The 13,325-nt window shown below is 39.0% G+C and overlaps 1 protein-coding gene across 3 annotated transcripts in view; it reads right to left on the bottom strand.

Annotated features, from left to right (window-relative positions):
- ttll5 (tubulin tyrosine ligase like 5) overlaps positions 1-13,325 on the bottom strand; it is a 78,318-nt gene that overhangs the window by 52,907 nt on the left and 12,086 nt on the right. For all 3 annotated transcript variants that reach the window (XM_015386816.1, XM_015386818.1, XM_015386817.1), the window contains 3 exons: positions 10,859-10,960; positions 10,649-10,740; positions 10,441-10,548 (listed from right to left, as the gene is read on the bottom strand). In XM_015386816.1, coding sequence (XP_015242302.1) covers positions 10,441-10,548; positions 10,649-10,740; positions 10,859-10,960 — 302 coding nt within the window. The remainder of the gene's footprint in view (positions 1-10,440; positions 10,549-10,648; positions 10,741-10,858; positions 10,961-13,325) is intronic.

Here is a 13,325-nt window from a genome sequence, read left to right as displayed (position 1 = left end):
TTTATCATGCTTTGTTGGAGATTTAAAACTGTTTTTGGATCATTTAATTTGGTTTCTATTACGGTACTTTTAAATAATTTAAGGACAGATGTGTTTCCTTGTAGCTTGTCCTTTTGAACTTTTAGAATAGAAAAAAACCTGACATGATTTTGTGAGTATATATGTAAGCAGAGAATCCCCACCAGCTTTACCACACTTGAAACTGCTTATATTTTCCAGCATCTTGACATCTTGATCCTAGACATTAAAGCTCATAAGTGGAGGTAAAGCTTACACACTTCGGCTTTTAAGTTGTGTAGCAACAAAACAGACAGTAAAATTACCCTTATTTCATTTTGAATGGGAACTTTCAGACAGCTAAACAAGAACCAAATATTATTGGGAGTTAACAGCAATAGGTAAATACTGTGATCCATACATCTCTAACGATCTAGAATATTAGTATGAAACTTTGTTATTTTTATCAAATGCAGTGCAATTTCAAATATTTATTGGATTTTAAATTCTGTTTCTCAAAGTAAAAATTGTGTTCTTTATTTTGCTATAAAAACAAAGATTGGGATCTTCACAGGCCTAATTTTTGTGTCAATCACATTACCATATTAGAAATGCATTCTGTTTTTTATTTGAGCACAGCAGGGGTACGGAGCTGCTGAAGACATTGTGCCCAAAGTGATGAAATACTTTAAGAAACTCATAATTCTATCACACCTTCCCTGGTGAAAGAAGAGACTAGAGACAAGGTGTTGGACCCGGGCCTAAATCTTTAACATTGCGTAGCTTTTGGGGACAGTGCCCCTGGTAGATGTCCCAAATGTGTTGTTGCAACTCTAGAGGATCACACTCCTAAAGGGCTGGTTATACTCCCAAAGCAGTGTGTCAAAGTGAGCTTGCCGCAGATATTTTTGATTTATGTCCAATTCTGAAGCATGGCCTGCGCTACTGTATGCTATTCCACAACGCAAGAGGGACAATCACAAACGAGTTGTAAGTCTAGATACGGCAGAGTTAGTGAGGAAGTGGGGGCAAGTTTGTGCAACAAGGGAGGGACATGAGGGCAAAAAAGAGCAAAGATCCAGGTGGAAAAAGGATCCCAGTGTTCTCACGCACCACGCTCTTCTAGCTGGTCCAACTTTAAAAGTCGTTTTCCACAATGACGGTCATACAAACAAAACAAGCAGGTAAGGTACCAAACAGGAAAAACGCATATTGTAGAGCGGATGTAGAATTGACCAATCAGAGGCCTCCTGTCTGCGGCACTGTCTGTGGTCACCTACAGATTTGGAGAGGTGCACCAGAGTGTCTGTGGAAGGGGCTGGGGCATATTTGCATTCACTGCGACACACACATTTTTGAACTTGAATGAATTGAGCAGAAACAGCTAAAAGGTGCACGACACCGGTCCTTGAAGGCCTGAACTGAAGAGCCCCAGGCCTACAGCATGGACTATGGAGGTCTGTAGCCGAATGGGAAATAGCTGGGATAAGACCAGCTACTACATACTGTACCTCGACCGGAAAGTGCGGCTTGCAAGCCACAGGTTGGAGTTCCTGCCTTGCAGTCTTGTACAAATGTGAGGGGAACAAGGTAATGTGAGGTCAACTAACCAATTGGTGCAGCTTCCCTAGTAATGCAGATGCTGCAGGGGTCTGTTGTAAATAAGAAAGAGCTGAACTATGAGGCAACGTTTTCAGTTTACTGGTCTGTCTATGCTCCTACTCTCAAGTAATACGGTAAAATGTGGGTCATGACCGAGATTCCCTGATATGAGCAGCTATAATATGTAAACGTAAATCCCTTTAATTCACTCTGTGCATTTGACCAATCCCCTTGGGGAGCAGTGGGCTGTCATTGTGTGGCGCAGAGGGAGCAGTGTGGGGTTAAGGGTTTTGCTCAGAAACACAGATTGGAGGCTGTTGGGAATGAACCGGGTACTTGGAACCTTCTCAGAGCACAAGCGCACTGCTCTCACCAGCACTCCCAACACTCCCAACCTCCGTTAGAAAAAAGGTGAGGAGATCAGCCATTGAGTTTGGGGCTCAGACTGAAGCCATTAACCCTCCACATAATAAGGGTATCAGGACATCTAAGGTAGCCCAGGCATTTAGGCACCAAATGCATCCTGGACATCTCCTTCAGGAAGTCTCCCAAGTACATTCCACTAGAGGGAGGACCGGAGAATGGCCAAGGACCCACTGGAAGAATATTGGCTCAATTGAAATCTATCTAATTTTGCAAGCGTAACCACCTTCATATTTTTTGGTTGCTATTATGGTTGCTATAAAGCCATTCTGTATATTGGTATGTCTTGCCTTTCTTTTAGTTCTTTTTTCACAATGCTTTTGACTAAATTTAACCATCACCCATTTGTCTTCAGTCTTGTAACGACATCCTGAAGATTAAAGGCTATTCAGATTTGGCAGAGCAGTCCGCAGTTCTTTTTCTACCCATGATAGTTCCCTTACTGTTAACCACACAAAAGGGGGAAGAACAGAAACTAAGGGCAACAATTAGATTTTTTTCAGAATTTGCCTATGTCTTGTCGGGCTTTGGAACACCTCAGGCTTCTCCCAATGGAGTTGGAGTAGGTTTCTGCGGACAGGAAAGCCTGCTTGTCTCTTATAAGCCTGCTGCCCCAAACCTGGTTGCATAAAAGTGGAGGATAAAAAGTACAAGCATGGAAGAGTGTCTTGCATTCTTACTAATGTAAATAAAGGGATTTGGCCACATATAAGCCAAGGACTATACAGAAGATGGACAGGACCTCCTAATATTCAACAGTGCAAAGCTTTGAAGGATTTTATTTTCCACGTGTCAGCTAATATTATTCTATCCAATTCCTTAAAGAAAAACACATACAGATTTAGATACCCTAAAACAGGGAGACAAAGCGCATATCATAAAACATTATCCAATAGCGTTGGAGAAGAGAGTGTTGAAATAACTGAGGTTTTGAGCCTGCTTTGTCTCATCAGTGGCACAACAACAGCAGGGGGAAAATGGGGAGGTGTTGCAACCAATTCACCAGCCTCCGACAAGCAGACTCCATGTGCCACAAATTTTCCCCCAATTAGAAGCAGACGGCGCTGATGCCCCGCGAGCCTGCCGAGAAGCTTAATGTCAGACACGTTTGTTCTGTGGCTCAACCGCTGCCGGGGGAGCGCTTCTAAATGTACCCACAGACAACCCACAACAAGCATCATAGGCAAGCAGACGTGAGGCGCTCAACATCTACATCACACGCCTCAGGGAGGGTGGGGAGGGGAGAGAACAACTATGACAGAAAAAAGGGATGATGAAGATCTTTTTCTTTCTTTATTACAGGAGGGGCACCGCTGGAAAAGTTCACCACATGAGAAAGACGCCCAAAAACAATGATCATCCCACCCTAGCCACTGAGCCTGGTTACCCACAATAACAGGGGGCATCTTTTAAGTGGGCTTTTTTTCATGAAATGGGACAATTGAATTACTTTAACGTCATTTTCAGGACAAATCATCACTGGTAAAATGCTTCACTGTTCCTGCAAGAAACACAGCGAAGTGGAAAAAAGCTCTAAGGACAACAAATCAGGTTTCTAGTTAACAGTTAATAGTCTTATTGTTATATCAGGCACTAAGCCATCAGTCATCAAGTCATTAAGTCACTGCAAGTGTAACAAACTCTGGACCACAGAGAAAAGTAGGAGTTATTTAAATGGAGAATGGGATATCCAACCAATACTCAACACTTAATGAGGTATGTTCAGTGGAACACAGTACCAGTAAGTGGAATGTTTGGTGTGTAATAAAATATGGCTTTGGCTTGGCTAATCAGATCTTAGTCAAAACATCTTGTAATCAGCATCTCTCAGCAAAAAAAAAGCCTGTCCATTAATCACACAGCGGTGGTGAGGAGCAGCATGGGTGGCATTTTCTCCCAGCTAAAAGACTCATACACCCATATACACTTCTAATAGTGAAAAAAAATGTTTTTGTTTCATCCCACATGAGACATTACTGAGCTATAAAAAGATATTTTTTTTATCCTATGCACACGTGGATGCACTGTGCAATTTGAGGAAGAAATCCCATTGTTTTAAAACACATAAAAAGACTTTAAAAATCACAGGGAATATTTCAAAGCAAATTAGGCTTAATGATTTAAAACTCATTTCCAGACATGCCAAACATTGTATAAAACACAAAACAATTACTACTTTCCTCACCACATTTTCCTGAGATAATACACACACACAAGTAGTAGAAACATTGGGGTATTGTAGGTTAAAGGGTGGGAGAACATGTTCAAAATTAGGAATGTACAGTAAGGGGGACAAAATATTACTTTGCATGAGAAACTGTATTTAGGGACATGAATTAATGATACAAACATGTAAGCCTAAATTTCAGAAGCTTAGACGGACCTTCATGTTTGTGACACTTGTGCTCCACGCGGGTTCAAGCATGTTCCTGTGCTCCTACTGTACCTAAATATTCCAAGTCAGAGAGGGAGTTTGCATGCAATACAAGCGCATGAAGACAGAATAACAGAGCGAGGACGAGGGTGGTCCTCTGGAACTGTCAATGTCTGTCTTTGGAAACTTAATCCTGCAGACACATCATGAATGCCATAATTAACTACCTTGGGGCCATCTGTAGACAACAAAATTATGCCTAATTCAACAGTAAACCGATAGGACTGAAGTGAGATGTTCACAGCAGATCATATTTTATTAAGTGTGTAAAGCAAAACTGTTGGAGTTGATAGCTTTTGTTTTGCAGGTTGAGTGTCTTTTTTTGTATTTTTATGAATAAAACTTTTTTTATACCGTGTCAACTTACAACTATAAACTTCAATATCACTATAAATATCACAACAACTTCAATATGTTAGTATTTTATACAAAGAATTAACAAAAAGAGACATGATTAAAAGGTAAGGAAATTTACAGAACATTGTCTACTAATCTTTAAAAGTAGAGTTGTATTCTATGAAAAGAAAACTTTCTTGATATGTTGCCTGCATTACTTCAGGCAAACTACAACTTTGACTTTTTAAGGTTTTCTTTTTACAATGTGTTCTCCTTTCCATCTGTTAGGCCAGATTTGTAAAGTTTGTGAAAGATAACTGTCCAGTCAAGAGAATCTCCCACATGAGCAGAAAGTGTCTGCAGCTCCTCTAGAGTTACAATGACTATTTTAGCTGAGTAAAGCACCCGGAAAACACAGAGGCTACTCACAATGCATGGCTGGTTCCACACCAAATCCAATACCCAAAGAATTTACACCAGAGTTGGGAGATATGGAGTTACCACAAGTGGACCTAATGACTCCACATCACCTACCTCTACTATACAGTAAACACAAAGAAGGAGGCAGAGGTCTAGGGAGCATCAGAACAATCATTCAAGATGAAACCTCTGAGCTCCAAGAACACATCAGGGAGAAGGTCCCAAGGGATGAAGCGCTTAGTGAATGTCTCAGACAGTGGAAACTAGAAATTAAGGAACCGGAGGATCCATCATGGGAGGAAAAACCCCAGCATGGAATGTACCGCTAACAGATAGCTGATTTAGCTGATAGGACCAAATCCTTCAAATAGTTAGAGAGGACAGCACAGAAGCACTGATCATGGCAGCACAGGGGCAGGCCTTGAGCATCAGAGCAATAGAGGCCCAGGTCTACTATACCAGGCAAGATCCCAGGTGCAAGCCCCCAAAACAGCCCAGCATCTCACAGCAGGATGTAAGACACTGGCAGTAAAGGAATACATGCAATGTCATAACCCAACGGCTGCTATAGTGTAAAATCTGTGCAGAATGCAAACTGAGACCCCCAGGTCAAGATGGTAACCACCTCCCAAGGTGGTGGAGAATTACAGAGCTAAGATCTTCTAGGACTTCCAGATACAAACAGACTAAATTGTTGTGGTCAACCAACCAAACATTGTGATTATTGATAAGCAGCAGAGAAGTTATCGATGTGGCCATCCCAAAGGAAGAAAACATCAGGACAAAAGAACACAAGGAATCGGAAAAATACCAAGGACTCAGGGAAGAACTAGAAAGAGCATGAAAGGCGATGGCAATGGTAGGGGCCGTAGTCAATGGAGCACTCAGGGCAGTAACCCCCAAACTGGAGAAGGGCTCCGACAGATACCTGGAGAAACGTCAGAGATCTCATTCCAGAAATGTACGGGTATCAATGCATAGAAACATAGAAATAATTTAAATATGAATAGAACTTAATGGAAAGTTCTCATAAGAAGAGTTTGACACAACAAATTGTGTGCATCTTGATGTAATATAGGGTAACATACACACCTCATTTATTAATGAGAGAAAATCCCACAGTGGTCACAGAATTAACTCTGACAAAAGTAACAATAAATTAAAAATCAATGAAAATGAACAATTGAAAGTCAGACATTGCTTAACAACCATGTTTCAACAGTAAATTTAACAAATAAACTCATAAAACAGGCCTGGACAAAAATGTTGATAACCTAGAAAACATTGAAAATAATGTGACCAAAGGGACATATTGAATTAGTGTCCATTAATTAGGATCACAGGTGTCTACAATCTTTTAATCAGTCAGTGGGCCTATATTTGGGGATGTTGGTAGTTACTGGTTTGGTGTGTGATATGGTGCGTACTAGGGATGCACGATATTGGGATTTTGGCCGATATCCGATATGCCGATATTTTAAAACTCATGTAGCCGTTAACCGATATCGATACCGATATTAAAGCTGGACAAAAATAAGTAGTCATTGAAAATAGCCGTTTTGTTATCCATTTCTGACACTTTGAAAAATAATATACTCAAATATATTTTCATATGCTGATATCAAACTGATTTTTAAAAACGCAGTATCGATCTATTTTACTTTCAAAATCTCATGAAATTTCATCGTTCTGTTACAAACTCTCGTGATATTTTGCAAATTCTTGTGAGATTTTGTTAGTAAAATAGATCGATACCGCGTCAATATATCAACATATAAAAATATGGCAAAATTTTGTGAATTTTCGGGGGATTTCGTAGCATAACGATGACATATAGCAATTTTTCATAAGTAAAAGAGATTGATATGGTGTTTCTAAATGGTAATATATCAGCATATGAAGATATTGTGATATTTTAATGTATCAATATTTTTTCCCTCGTCTTTAGAAGTTTTTAAGTCTGTAAAAAAGAAGTTTTTGAGGAAGAAGAAGAAGTAGTATTTTTTTTTTTTTTTTTAGACTTTAGAAACTCAGAAGCTGATCAAATATCGGGTTAAATATCGGTGGGGTGGCCGATGTCCGATATTCAGTTTTAAGGCCGATACAGGCCGATACCGATAGGGGGCCGATTATATCGTGCATCCCTAGTGCGTACCGCACTCAACATGGACCAGAAAAAGCAAAAATATTGTCCTCTCATAAGATCATAAAGAAATTTATAGACAAGCATGTTAAAGGCAAAGGCTATAAGATAATCTCCAAGCAGCTTAATTGATGTTCCTTTGACTAAAGCTGCACATATTACCCAGAAATATAAGATCCATGAGACTGTATCTCCCAAAAGTGGCCGGATGGAGGAAAACTGATGACAAAATCAAAAGACAGCTAAAGGGAATGGTGTCAAAAGAGGCCAGAAAAACTTCAAAAGAAGTTAAAGACGAACTTCAAGCTCAAAGATCATCAGTGTCAGATCGCAGCATCCGTCGTTGATGGGCCAAAGTCGACTTAATGGGAGACAACTGAGGAGGAAGGCATTGTTGAAAGCAAATCATACAACAAACAAAAAAACAGAATTTGCCAAACTTCATGTTGACAAACCACAAATCGTCTGGGAAAATGTCCTATGGGCAGATGAGACAAAATGAAACATTTTACCAAGGCACATCAGCTCTATGTTCATAGAAACAAAATGCAAAAAAGCATATCAAGAAGAAAACACTGTCCCTGCAGTGAAACATGAAGGAGGGTAATGTAGGGTTCAATGAAATATTAAGATAGTCAAGGGATTCTGGAGAGAAATGTGCTGCCCAGAGTCAGACATCTTGGTCTTGGTTGCAGGTTAACAGGATTATGACCCAAAGCACACAGAAACAGTCAAGAATGGCTAAGAGGAAAGCATTGAACTATTCTGAAGTGGCCTTCTATGAGCCCTGACCGGAAATACACTGTCTGGAAAAGGCAGCCTTCAAACCTGAGACAGCTGAAGCAGTTTGCTCATGAGGAGTGGACCAAAGTACCTGCTGGGAGGAGCAGAAGACTCACTGACAGTTACAGTACAGGAATCATTTGATTGCAGTGATTGCCTCAAAAGGTTGTGCAACAAAATATTAAGTTAAGGGCAAAATCATGTTTTTCCAGGCCTGTTTCATGAGGTTTTTTTTTATCATTCCACTAAAGCATCTGTTCATCTACATGGAATTTGTTTATTTATTTTTTCCAGTACCTTTGTCAGCTTCCTTATTTCTGTGACCATTGTGGATACCAACAAGTCTGTCCACATGTGTAGCTCTAATTCTGTGTAGCCTTGGCTATGATGTCCAAGTGATTCATTCATGACTCATTAAAAGTAAAGGCTTACAAAGCAAAAAGCCTCATCTGCAGGGATGGCAGTCTCAGTTTCTTTTTGATCTGAAAGATTATACACATTTTATTCTGAAAGTTATCTCTGGCCAGAGATCTCTTCAGTGGAAGATATGGGCATGACTTTTCATTTTAACCTAACCTGTCCAGAAGGTTGGATTCCAAAGTTAAGATAAAATAATGAAATAGTGTAACGGGCAACATTACGTCTTTCTTCTATATCCCTTAGAGCAAATGAGTAAAAAAATGTAAAGACTGAATAGAAAACCTAAAAGTAATATATATATTTTTTCACCTGTGTCCTCTGTGTATTGCTTATTGGTGTACTGTGTACTTTTGAACAAAGGCAACAAAGCAAGAATAATAAATAAAAAAATAAAACAAATGTTACTTTAGAAAGATCAAAGTTATTCAGACTGTTATCGTGTCCTTCTTATGTGGATAACTGCAACGCAAGTCAAGATTTGGTAGAATACATTTTAGTGAAAATACCTGCAGGATCAACATTCACACCTTAACTTTATGCAGTTGTCAACACAGCTGTAATGCTATGGGTGTAGATTGCATCTTTATGCAGGCAACTCTCTGATTATGAATCCATGCTGCTACGTGCCCAATACAGCCCAAACAACCACCAATCAGGAGCTATTATGTCTTGGGAAGCCACTATTTTTCTGGTATCTGAGAGGTGAAACTAAGTGTGAGCAATAGGGGTGGGTGGTATAAACAAAAAGACACATTAAAAAAAAAATAAAAAAAAAAAGGAAAGAAAAAGTGAGTGAGAAAGAGACAGTGGTGCTTTGGAGAAGCACAGCCAATTCCCTTCTTTTCAAGCCCCCAAAATCTCAGATAGACTGCCAGACTCAGAGAAAGAGCGCAAACAATTAATGCCAATACTAACATGGGTAATGGCTCCAAAATGGAGTTCACACAAGCCTGCCGCTGAGCAAGACGAGCCAAGATAACAGTCAGCCTAAATCAGGCAAAGCTTGAATGGCAAATGAAGAGAGGAAGCAAATTCTTGCTTCAGTCTACATGTCCTCCAAAAGCCAGCGGCCGGATAAAGGGGAACAACAGACGGGAAGGCTTTATTAGCTCAGCATGGACCAGAAGGCAGACATTATAACGGGAAGTGATGGATAATGTGAAACTGAAAGGAAATGTGAATAGTGTGCTGTGTATGGTCACCCCAGTGGTGAGATAAATACTAAAGATATTACTTTTTATTTCGATAAACACACATGGTCATGTGAAATTCACACCAGAAGTTAGTAAAAACCAAATCATCCACACACAGAGAACGACAAAACTAGATGCTTATAAAGAGGCTTGAAACAGATCATAAGTATTGCTTCTTATGATGTTTATAAATAGTTAGTAGAAAAAACTTTATGACACCTTCCAAAACTTCTGGCGGTTGGGGCTGCAACTAACAATTATTTTGCAAATTAATTAATCTGTAGATTATTTTCCATATTCATCGATTAATAATCCGATAGCCAGACTTTTTACGAAATGAAACCAGATGAAACTCTAATTTGTCCATTTGAGGAGTTTTGGATGGACCATATTGACAGACCTTTTTTGTTTTTATCTTAAATGCAAAATGTCTATATATTTTTTTTACCATTTCAGCATAATTACTGCTCCATGGGTTGCTCTGTTAGCTAAAGGCATGTTTTATAGTCTCTATATTCCGTTTAACAATGGTTCGAATACAAAATTAGTCAAAGGTTTTTTTTAAATAATCGATTAATCAAAGATTAATCCGTTTAATTGTTTCAGCCCTTCTGCCAGTATTAAGAAGGAAATCTATAATATGATAAAAAAAAATATAATGTAATAAAACCAAAGAAGAGAATAATTACCAAAGCAGTTTGCTTTATGAGGAACAAACATCTTGCATGCAGCGGCTATCTGCAGCTCAGCACTCAGGACAGCTTTTATGATCAGGTCCTCCACTTGTCTCATTAACACTACAACAGAATAAATGGAGATAAATGTAATTCAATCAAACTCATTGAGTCTTATAAACATAAAGATCCTAGAAAAAAAAAATAGAACTGCCTTACTCACATGTGGTGTCCTTTCCGTCCTGCTTCAAATACCTCAACACTGCACTCATACTCCATTTGTTGCCATAATCCTCAACTTCAGGGTCATCGCAGCTGAAAGGGAAGAAATGCGCTTCAAAGACTAAAGCTAAGGTAAAGGGATGAGTCAGGGGGCTTCCCCTAAAAGCAACACACTCTAAAGAGATGTGAAGCAGATATTATGTCAGCTTACCTGACATAATCGCTGCTCTTTTTGTTCAAACTATAGTTGGTGAGATGCATGAAAGTGTTCTTGATGTTTGTTGAGGTCTGGTCATATTTTACGGTAGCAAATCTGTGGAGAAACAGTTTTGGTTTTCTTTACCTCAAGTTAAACCAAAGAAAAACAATTTTTTTTTCTACATTCATGAGTTTAAAACTGTACTTAATAATTGGAGCACATAAGGAAGAAAATTGTCTCTGATAGAGTTTCACAGCAGTAGGTGCCACATGTGTTACAATGAAAATTCCTTGGCAAACCACCACGTACCTGAATATCAACACCACCAAAGGAATGTCAGAGATAAAAGCCAGATTCGGAACTTGACCATGATTTATTGCTCACAGTTGATAATGAAGCCAGCAGAATAAGAGGGCAGTGGCACAATGTTTTTAGCATGAGCGCATATTTCTATCAGAGCGAGGCGAGGAGCCAGCTATTCAGTAAATCATCTTCCCTCTCCAGGCCTACCTGTATCTGTTCAGTCTGTTTATGGTTTAGTTTAGAAAAACAATCTTGATTTGAACAGAAAGTACAAGAAAATATTGTGCAGTTTTGTTAAGCTTATCCATAGATAATATCTGAACAATGACATAAAACTAAAATTTGATTAGCACATTCTACAACTGAAACAATGGAGAGCTTTGTTTCAACATGCCAGGACAGCTTGACAGAGCAGTTGGTTTCTAAAAGCTTGGGTCGCCCTCTTGTGGAAACAGAAAATCCACCACCATGATGGATGAGAGCTGAATTTGAAAATCAATCAAATCCATGTTTAAAGCACATAAACAATAGAACATAATAACATGTAAATATCATAATAGATTTTAAATTACTACAACATTAAGCTGATAATTCTGCTTTACTTGAATTTATTTAAGCCTTTTAGAGATTTAAAAAAGTATAAGAACAGAGTCCGACCTAATTTTGATGGAAATTAACAGTGTTTTTAAAAACAAACACCTCAACACTACAACATCTTTAAAGTTTGTATTTTTTTTCTGCTACAGCAATGAAGTCATGTGAATGGTATATCATTTATCAAAGCACATAAAACTGTTTAAACATGTAAACATAAGTAACAAATTATATATGCAGAATAATTCTTTATTGTCCCTGTGTGGAAATATTCAGAAGCTCTCAGCCAAGCCTTGTTTCCTGATTTAAAAACACTTTTAGAGATAGAAAGTTACAAGGATTATTTACAGCATTTATATACTTAGAGAGGAAAACTTAACAAATTTAACTTCTGTTGAGAAATGGTGCAAAGAAGAATAATCAAAGGTGGTAAATGCATTTAGCTAACAGTGTAATATGCTTTTGTAGTTACTCCTGTGTTTTAATATGAGAATCACCTTCACCCAGTTACACTAAATACACACACACACACACACAAAACGTTAATTCACTGATAAAGCAGCAGGCCTCTGTGGATTAGGTAGTATAGTAATTTATGTTCTGTAAAGCTGGAACTGAACTCACTAGAGAAGTTATCAGAAAAAAATAATCTTTCTAGGTAATCCACAGTCGCCACTGGCAATCCGCCTCCCTGTCTGGACCAACCTTGTGAAATAGTATAGCAGAAAACTAAATGACTCTTCATAGTTATGCTGTTTTAGTTTATGCTTTTGTTTAGCAACTCCTGTGCTTTCTTGTGTTTTCTACTTTATACAATCGTAATGTTTTTATATTTTCTAGAATTATAAGGATTGTACTTTAAAATGTCACTGTGATTTCGTGAGACTACTTATTGTCTGTGATCCTTGCATTACTTCTTATTTTTAATGCTTTGGACCAGTGATTCAACCGGGGGTACGTGTACCTCTCGTGGTCCATCAGTGCATTGCAAGAGGTACATGAAAATATTTTTTTTCTTTCCAGCTTTTTTATAGTCATTACACTGTCACAAGTACAGAGCAACGAAATGAACTCTCTGCATTTCACCCATCCTCTTGGGGAGCAGTGGGCTGCCATTGTGTGGCACCTGGGGAGCAGTGTGGGGTTAAGGGTCTTTTGCTCATGGAGCCAGAGTGGCAGTCTGTGGGAGCAGGGCTCGTACTCAGAACCTCAGGATTCCAAGCTCTATGCCCTAACCACTAGGCTGCCACTCCCCCAAAATGTATCTCCGCATTTACCCCATTCGCTTAGTGAGCAGTGGGCTGCCATTGTGTGGCACCTGGGGAGCAGTGTGGGGTTAAGGGTCTTGCTCAGGGACCCAGAGTGGAGGCTGTGGGGATCAAACCGGGTATTTGCAAAATTCACAGAGCACGAGCACACTGCTCTAACCACTAGGCCAACACTCCCCTTCAAAATCCTGAAATTTTATTTCTTAGGTAAAAAATAAAATTGGGCTCTGATGTGTTTTGCTTTGCGATGACCCAACAAAAAAATTTAACAAGCTTTTAACACCCAAAAAGTATATTTTTCTTATATGTTTGAG

The sequence above is a fragment of the Cyprinodon variegatus genome, unplaced genomic scaffold (assembly GCF_000732505.1).
Source record: "Cyprinodon variegatus isolate N-32 unplaced genomic scaffold, C_variegatus-1.0 Scaffold379, whole genome shotgun sequence".
NCBI classification, from domain to species: domain Eukaryota; kingdom Metazoa; phylum Chordata; class Actinopteri; order Cyprinodontiformes; family Cyprinodontidae; genus Cyprinodon; species Cyprinodon variegatus.
The sequence above is the reverse complement of the archived record's forward strand: the minus strand, read 5'-3'. Positions and strand labels throughout refer to the sequence as shown.